Raw genomic sequence first — 9,732 nt, 5'->3', positions numbered from 1 at the left:
GACTTCTGGGGGTGATTGGTCACTCAGGATTTTATTTAGGGGCATCAGACTATAGGGGGGGCTGAATACAAATGCACTTCTAAATTTTCAGATTTATATTTATAACATATTTAGAAAACCAGGTATGATTTCCTTTACACATCACAAATACTTGTTATTTTGCATTGGTATATCATATAAAATCCCATTTAAGTTTGTGGGTGTAACGTCCATATAACGTGGAAAAGTTCACAGGGTATGAAAACTTTTTCAAGGCACGGTAATAGCCAGAAACAGTATTATTCCTCATGTGTACACACAGGACAGCTTATTCTGAAAAGTCATCATACATGATAGGTACACTTAAAGGATATTTAAAAGGACTACTAATATTTTTGCAAGTTCCACTTACAACAAATAATATTATACCAAAAATACATGAAAAACAAGACCTCGCCCTGCACTGTCAGCGAAACGTAATAGTTATGAGTCTCAAAATGCAGTAAAACTAAAATCTGCTGAGTCCTTCAGACAAAAATGAATCTCCTCCCGAAAGACTGAAGTAGGGTTAAACTTGACATGTCCCTGCATTATAGACCAGGAGACTGCGGAAATATCTGTTCCCTAATATATGCAGAACATACACTAGTGCCAATATTGGGTCATACTATGTCCTCAGGGAGACACCGTGGCACCACAGTGACCGCGTCCAGAATGCCATACTTAGGTCGGATGGACAGTGGTGTGAAAATGTGTTTGCCCCCTTCCTGATTTCTTATTCTTTTGCATGTTTCTTGCACTTAAATGTTTCAGATCACAAAACAAATGTAAATATTAGAAAAAGATAACACAATTAACCACAATTAACCACAAAATACAGTTTTTAAGTTAAGATCTTTATTATTAAGGGAAAAAGAAATTCAAACCTACAGGGCCCTGTGTGAAAAAGTGATTGCCCCCTAAACCTAATAACTGGTTGGGCCCTTAGCAGCAACAACTGCAATCAAGCGTTTGCGATAACTGGCAATGAGTCTTTACAACACTCTGGAAGAATTTTGGCCGCTCATCTTTGTAGAATTGTTGTAATTCAGGCACATTGGAGGGTTTCCGAGCACGAATCGCCTTTTTAAAGGTCCGGCCACAGACTCTCAATCGGATTAAGGTCAGGATTTTGACTAGGCCACTCCAAAGTCTTCATTTTGTTTTTCTTAAGCCATTCAGGAGGTGGACTTTCTGGTGTGTTTTGGATCATTTTCCTGCTGCATAACCCAAGTGCGCTTCAGCTTGAGGTCACGAACAGATGGCCGGACATTCTCCTTCAGGATTTTTTCATAGACAAAAGAATTCATGGTTCCATTTACCACCGCAAGTCTTCCAGGTCCAGAAACAGCAAAACAGCCCCAGACCATCACAATACCACCAGCATATTTTACTGTTGGTATGATGTTCCTTTTCTGAAATGCTGTGTTACTTTTACACCAGATATAATGGGACATACACCATCCAAAAAGTTCAACTTTTGTCTTGTTAGTCCACAGAGCATTTTCCCAAAAGTCTTGGCGATCATCTAGATGTTTTCTGGCAAAACTGAGATGAGCCTTTATGTTCTTTTAGCTCAGCAGTGGTTTTTGTCTTGAATCTCTGCCATGCAAGCAATTTCTGCCCAGTCTCTTTCTTATGGTGGAGTCTTGAACACTGACCTTACCTGAGGCAAGAGAGGCCTGCATTTCTTTGGATGTTGTTGTGGGGTCTTTTGTGACCTCTTGGATGAGTTGTCGCTGTGCTCTTGATGTAATTTTGGTCGGCCGAACACTCATGGGAAGGTTCACCACAGTTCCATGTTTTTGCCATTTGTGGGTAATGGCTCTCACTGTGGTTTGCTGGAGTCCCAAAGCTTTAGAAATGGCTTTATAATAACCTTTTCCAGACTGATAGATCTCAATTACTTTGTTTCTCATTTGTTCCTGAATTTCTTTGGATCGCAGCATGATGTCTAGCTTTTGAGGATCTTTTGGTCTACTTCACTTTGTCAGGCAGGTTCTATTTAAGTGAGAACAGGTGTGGCAGTAATCAGCCCTGTGTGTGGCTGGGAAATTGAAGTCAGTCCTGTTGGATTTTATATGCCATCAAACCAGTGTCACCTTGATAAAGGAATGGGGTGAAAGGCAAGCGTCTCTTACCTTTCCTCAATAGATCGTGGTTTGCTGTCAGTGAATATGAACATTCTTCTTTCGACAGAGAGAACATAAATACGTCCTGACCTAATACTACTCACAACTGAGTTTTGTTATAGTAGTATACAGTATAGAATATCCTGGACTCCAGGATGATACATTTTACCTGTGTTTATACTTTGTAACAAACTGTCAAGATTTATGATGCTAATGAGTTACACTACAATCCAAAGTCCAGACAGAGAACTTAAAAAGAACTAGCACAATTAAAGAAGCACTTCCATCAAAGCGTTTATCCTCTTAATATATTGCAATCGTCATATTATACAGCTCTGAGTACTTACAATTGCTCATTTTGGCTTTCTATCCTGCTAAAATTATTCTGTTTTCATGTGATTAAAAACAGATTATCTGAATCCTTCTAAGCTCTATGTAGAAACAGGAGGTCAATTTTCTCTGCACAAGTCATGAATCACTGCAAAAGTCCCTGGCAGGGGGAGGAGGGAGCAGCTAGGTCAGGAGGTGAAGAGGGGAATGATAAATGCAGGGACAAGAGACTTCCTGTTTCAACATAGAGCAGCGAAACGAGCAGAATTAACTGGGTAGAAAGACAAAATGAGCAATTGTAAGTACACAGAGCTGTGTAATATGATAATTGCAATATATTAAGAGGATAAACACTTTGATGGAAGTGCTTCTTTAACCGTGCTATGTGTTACCTGCAGTCACACCGTCAGCCACCATCTATAGGCGTCATCATCACCTTTGGACAGCAGGATACAGTTTTCATATAAAGTTTACAAAAGACAAAAAATATATCACATACCCTACCATCATTATATATAAATGTAAAGCAAAGTTGCATATGAAATATAGGATACTTAGTGAACTATTTTTGATTAAAAAGAGTATACAAGCCGTCCCACCAGTGACAAGGTGACCCTAATTGGGACGGTCCTACACTGTCTATATTAAAAAATAAAAAAATAGTTCATGAAGTATCCTATATTTCATATGCAACTTTGCTTTACATTTATATATAATGATGGTAGGGTATGTGATATATTTTTTGTCTTTTGTAGGTTTTGTATCTTTTTGCTAGTGTGAACATGCTCTTATTTCTTGCATGTGTACCATCTTAGACCTCAGTTCACATTGCTTGGTTTCATATAAAGTTGCTGTCAATCTACTATAGAAACGGGATATTACTGTTAGGGTGCCGGAAGTAGGAAGGGCCAAGGCATTGAACTTACCATAACACTGTCTTGGAGGTTACTTGCATCTGCCCAAAGGGGAGCTAACTGTATGCAAATGTACAGTCTTCATTGAATTTAACACCAGCTGTATAAATCTATATATATTAAGCAGGGGTGGACACAGACAGAGGAGGGCCCCTGTGCAAGAACAGTATATGGGCGCTTTATAGTCCAATAATCTGTGACAGAAGCTGTTTATCACTTTGGAGGTGGAAATGTGCCCCTTTACCACTTGTGTCCCTGTGCAGCTGCACCAATCTTATATCCACCCCTGGCAGTGAGCTCTCCCTAGTGGTGGCTGTACATATCTGTATGCAGTGAGATCCCTCTAGTGGTGGTTCTGTTAATATGTATGTAGAGAACTGTCCCTGGTGGTGACTATATAAATCTGTATGCAGTGAGCTCCCCCTAGTGGTGGCTGTATAAATCTGTATGCAGTGAGTTCCCTCTAGTGGTGACTGTACAAATCCATATGTGGTAGGTTCCACTAGTGTTGGCTGTATAAATCTGTATGTAGTGAGCTCCCTCTAGTGGTGACTGTATAAATCTGTATGTAGTGATCTCCCTCTAGTGGTGACTGTATAAATCTGTATGTAGTGAGCTCCCTCTAGTGGTGACTGTATAAATCTGTATGTAGTGAGCTCCCTCTAGTGGTGACTGTATAAATCTGTATGTAGTGAGCTCCCTCTAGTGGTGGCTGTATAAATCTGTATGTAGTGAGCTCCCTCTAGTGGTGGCTGCATAAATCTGTATGTAGTGAGCTCCTTCTAGTGGTGACTGTATAAATCTGTATGCAGTGAGCTCCCTCTAGTGGTGACTGTATAAATCTGTATGTAGTGAGCTCCCTCTAGTGGTGGCTGTATAAATCTGTATGTAGTGAACTTCCTCTAGTGGTGACAGTATAAATCTGTATGTAGTGAGCTCCCTCTAGTGGTGACTGTATAAATCTGTATGTAGTGAACTTCCTCTAGTGGTGACAGTATAAATCTGCATGTAGTGAGCTCCCTCTAGTGGTGGCTGTATAAATCTGCATGTAGTGAGCTCCCTCTAGTGGTAGCTGTATAAATCTGTATGTAGTGAGCTCCCTCTAGTGGTGGCTGTATAAATCTGTATGTAGTGAGCTCCCTCTAGTGGTGACTGTATAAATCTGTATGCAGTGAGCTCCCTCTAGTGGTGGCTGTATAAATCTGTATGTAGTGAGCTCCCTCTAGTGGTGACTGTATAAATCTGTATGTAGTGAGCTCCCCCTAGTGGTGACAGTATAAATCTGTATGTAGTGAGCTCCCTCTAGTGGTGACTGTATAAATCTGTATGTAGTGAGCTCTCTCTAGTGGTGGCTGTATAAATCTGTATGTAGTGAGCTCCCTCTAGTGGTGGCTGCATAAATCTGTATGTAGTGAGCTCCCTCTAGTGGTGGCTGCATAAATCTGTATGTAGTGAGCTCCTTCTAGTGGTGACTGTATAAATCTGTATGTAGTGAGCTCCCTCTAGTGGTGGCTGTATAAATCTGTATGTACTGAGCTCCCTCTAGTGGTGGCTGTATAAATCTGTATGTAGTGAACTTCCTCTAGTGGTGACAGTATAAATCTGTATGTAGTGAGCTCCCTCTAGTGGTGACTGTATAAATCTGTATGTAGTGAGCTCCATCTAGTGGTGGTGTATAAATCGGTATGTAGTGAGCTCCCTCTAGTGGTGGCTGTATAAATCTGTATGTAGTGAGCTCCCTCTAGTGGTAGCTGTATAAATCTGTATGTAGTGAGCTCCCTCTAGTGGTGGCTGTATAAATCTGTATGTAGTGAGCTCCCTCTAGTGGTGACTGTATAAATCTGTATGTAGTGAGCTCCCTCTAGTGGTGGCTGTATAAATCTGTATGTAGTGAGCTTCCTCTAGTGGTGACTGTATAAATCTGTATGCAGTGAGCTCCCTCTAGTGGTGGCAGTATAAATCTGTATGTAGTGAGCTCCCTCTAGTGGTGACTGTATAAATCTGTATGTAGTGAGCTCCCCCTAGTGGTGACAGTATAAATCTGTATGTAGTGAGCTCCCTCTAATGGTGGTTGTATAAATCTGTATGCAGTGAGTTCCTTCTCCTCTCTCACAGCATGCTGTCTATCACACACAAGGAAAAGAAGCTGAAGTTGTGTCTCCTCCTCCTTCTTACAATATCATACAGACATAAAGGGAAAGACCCTGCAACTGCATCTTCCTCCTCTCCCCCCCTTCTCACAATTTCTTACCCTGAGGAAGGGATACTGTCACTACACCGTCCCTCTTCCCCACCAAATCTTCACTGACCAATGGAAAGCATTAAAGGTGCCCATACCCATTAGCTGGTCAGCTGCTCCTGACAAAAACGGCAGGTTTGGATGACTTATCTTATGTGTATGTTGGCATTAAAGGGTAGATCGCTGCAGACTGAGCTGGGTATAAAAAAAAACAAAAATTATCAAAATTTACCCTCCCCAGGTCCAGTTTGTTTTCTCTTCAGCTACCCTGGTCTGTGCTGTTTGGCTGCAGTGGCAATGTCATGTTGACAGCGCTGCGGCCAATCTCTGAGCTCAGCGGCTCATGGTGTGTACATGGCAAAAATGTTTTGAAAGGGGAACGAACAGCCTGCACAGGACTTGTTTGTAGTCAGTTACCATGTAGAGACATAAGTCAGCACGGGAGCTGTATACACAAAATACACTTGGGTGCTTCAGTTTCTAATTTAGAAACCCTGAAGCAATGAGAAGAGCTAGATGTAAAGGTAGACATAGCAAGGGGCGTAATGACAATAGGAGCGGGGGTTGCAATCTCACCTGGGCCCTGGAGCCTAAGGGGCCCAAAAAGTCCCTTTGGCCTATATGAAATGACCAGTGGTATAAAGGACTTGAAATAATTGGGGGCCCCATTGGAGCTTTTGCATTGGGGTCCATGAGCTTCCAGTTACGCCACTGGACATAGCCATAGTCAATTATGAGATGTTCCAAGAAAGACAAACTGGCCGATGCCACAGCCCTCAAAACCGCCCCTTGCATCACTTATCAGTCCCATCCACCTGACTGGGGTTATAGCTGCTGTCTGGATTTCTGCAATCTCCAATAAATATAACAGTTACATACTGTAAATAGCTTTGCATTAACTTTCCCTAAAGTGCAGCATTATCATTGTGCACATATAATCAGCATTATATAAGGCAACCTATTGGGTAACTTTGTAACAGGTCATTCTCAGCCTAGGTCGCATTTCCTGTGTTGGCCTGCAGAGGGCGCTCATCCACTGCAGCCAGCTATTATAATAGGTCTATATGTAAGAGAAAGAACCACCCTCCTCCTTTATTCTCCACCTAAGACAAGAGGTGGGGAGACATTGGTCACAGCTGTCGCATCCCACAGCTCCTCAGACCTTTAGCTCCCTCTCTGCCTGGCCCAGGACATCATCACAGAGGGAGCCTGAAACTTGCAAGCAGCCAACATGGTGTGTGGTGGCTTCACCTGCTCCAAGAACTCCTTATGTGTCCTCAACCTGCTGTATATTGTGAGTATTGGGGGTCCTCCCTTCCTCCGTAGAGCTGGTGGGATTACTCCTAGCACCCTGGGCTCCCTGCTCTGCACCTGCCTCCTTATTATCCTCCATTCATCAGCTGCTGGGGTGAGCTCCAGCCCTCTGCCTGCCTGGATTGGGTTGCATCAGAAGCAGGGAGGCAGATCAATATCCTGCTTGATGAACAGGATATTCTTACCAGGCTGGTATTTTTAGATCAGCCTTGTTCAGAGCCCTGGTGCAGGAGATGGGGGGTTTCTGTCATGTTCTAGAAACTGCTACTGCTCCAGTGTATATATAATATATATGGTCTGAGTGTATATAGTATAGAACTATATGCTGTGTATGTATAGTATATGTATCACTAGAATTTACAGCACTAGACCAGCACATTATCATTCCCCAGTGCTTAGATAGTTCTCTTGTTTACTTGATACAATGTATCCTGTTATGTTTGTTTATCACTTCCACATTCAGTGCTGATCTAGACCATAGCAATGTCTTTCCATCTAACGATCTGTATTATTTTGGATCAGTAATAGGAATCTATAGGCCTATACTGTATGTTTCATTGCATGCAGTGTTTTATAGCCTTGCCTCTATAGGAGAATGTGGTGCAGTATGGAGGCAGTCTATGGCGGCACATGGAGGGTTGATGATAAGGAGCTGTAGGGATCCTCCATGTGCTGATCTGCAAGATTTGTGCACATGGCTCTGCCTTAGTCCAGATTCACACGTCAGTGATTTGTACTGTTTATTTAGATGCTTTTTTTTTTTTTTTGCATACTTGAAATAAATGGACCTTTCTTCATCTGTGTGCTGGATCCGATCTTCATCCATTTTTGTCTATTTTTACCATCCGCGTGCCTTCTCATGCCCCTTCTCGCCTAAGGCCTCATTGAGATGTCTGTTTTTCATTGATAGAACAGTCTATGGAGGTGTTCACATATCTATGTTTTTCTTGCAGACCCCCAAAAAAAATTTAAAACAAGTCTGTTTTTGATCCGGCTCTTGAATCAAATGCCATGTCCAATGAATCCGTCAATAAAAAAAATAAAATAAACCGCTCACGGACGCCGTGTCCTCGGAGCGGTGTACATTGCTTACTGGTTAAGGCGCATTCAGACGTCCGAGATTGTACCGCAATGCACGGACTGGCCACGGTTCTCCCAACACGAGCAGGACAGTCTTATGGTAACACATGAAGATTTCTCGGGTTGGGAGACCTCCAGCCAAGTCCGTACATTAGTGCTCCGATCTCTCACAGATGTCTGAATGAACCTTTACGAGTAGGAAACACTTAGAATTATATTTTTGCATTCAAGAAAGACGGATGCCGCACTGATGGTAAAAAAAAAAAACGGGCACAAGCACCAAAAATAATCGGTTCCCCCACACTGATGAAAAATGTTTTTGTTTTTTCTTTTATTATGCACAAAAAATAAGTTAATGTCGGAGGCCTTTATTGTGCAGGATTCCATTTTCATCCGTTTATAGTCCAAGTGTCTATTTCTTCTTTTCATAGGAGGTAAAAAAAATAAAAATAAACTCCCATTTTTCTAGCAGTTCCTTTATGGGGCTGCCATTATTACAGCATGAAATGTGCAGGCAACCTTTTCTAGAAGAGAGATTAGTTATCCGTCATGTTCTGGGCCGGTGGTGTAAGATGCCCCATGACCAGTCTATATGCTGGAAAGATTCAGACACTTTATTTTTGGGGCTCATTCAGACGAGCGTGTTTTTTTTGTCCGTGTGAACGATGAAACATGCGGTGCGATTGTAGTCAATGTGCCGGTTAACATGGCGGATTTTCCACATGGACCGATGGTACCACCCCAAGGGAAATAGAAGACTTCTCAATGACGAGGGCTTACTGAGGACCTGCTCACTTGCATATAGCGCCCCCTATAGTTCTCGTCCCCCTCCCTCCTGCACCCTGTGATTTCCAGCCCTTGGCCTGGTGGCGTCTGTGATGTAGCAGAGTGGGTGGGTTGTATTTCACCTGAATTATTGAGCGCAGTAGGCAGCGTCCTCATCTCATGTCTCCTTCACCTCTCGCTTTAGCCTGAGTAGTAAAATGAGAAAATGGTTCTAGAACGTCTAGGAAAATGTTCCTTCGATATCTATCTGCGTACTATCCTCACCACGAGGCACTAATGCTGCGCATATTGGGGGCAGGATACAAGGTCGTGATGGATTCCGCCTATTTCTTTCCTTTGAGATAAGCGGCACCTGCTTTGTCTACCAGCTGCTCATCTCCGCGCTGTCACTGATGTTGCTGCCTGGAAACCATCAGCAAGCAGGAGGAGGGATTTTATCATTACTTTTTATTATGGCTTGTGTTATTCAGACCCATGGCCCATTTGCAGCCGGACACCATATTACATTTTCCGGGCCGACCTTCACGTTGTAAAGAGAAACTGCAGCACAGGACACAAAATGGTGCAGAAATGATTGATTTGTGGCACCGACCATCACATATCTTAATAGCATTGCATGGCAGTATTATTTAGAGATTGTATGGAGCACATTTTACGTACTATTTGAGCACAGTATGGCAGTAATTTTGGCAGTGTATGGTGGCTGCCATACCGTATTAGACACCTATATTGCAGTTTTATTATGGCCAATGCAGGGCGGTATTATTTTACCATCATATTGTATGGTGCCTATAATGAGGTACTGTATGGCAGCACAGGTCATTATCCAATATTTGGCCACTTGGCGCAATACATAGAGGTACCAATTAGTACAATAGCAGCTCGTTGATGGTTTCCACTTAGTAGCATGTCCTGCACA

General features: G+C 42.5%; 1 protein-coding gene across 1 annotated transcript in view; it reads left to right on the top strand.

Moving 5' to 3' along the window:
• The first annotated feature begins 6,707 nt into the window (after positions 1-6,707).
• Positions 6,708-9,732, top strand: part of TSPAN13 (tetraspanin 13) — a 31,926-nt gene continuing 28,901 nt past the window's right edge. The window contains exon 1 of the mRNA XM_073677265.1: positions 6,708-6,927. Within this exon, the coding sequence (XP_073533366.1) occupies positions 6,865-6,927 (63 nt within the window). The 5' untranslated portion in view covers positions 6,708-6,864. The remainder of the gene's footprint in view (positions 6,928-9,732) is intronic.

This window comes from Phyllobates terribilis, unplaced genomic scaffold, assembly GCF_046119375.1.
Source record: "Phyllobates terribilis strain yellow unplaced genomic scaffold, ASM4611937v1 Scaffold_4__5_contigs__length_816908805, whole genome shotgun sequence".
NCBI lineage: Eukaryota > Metazoa > Chordata > Amphibia > Anura > Dendrobatidae > Phyllobates > Phyllobates terribilis.
The sequence above is the reverse complement of the archived record's forward strand: the minus strand, read 5'-3'. Positions and strand labels throughout refer to the sequence as shown.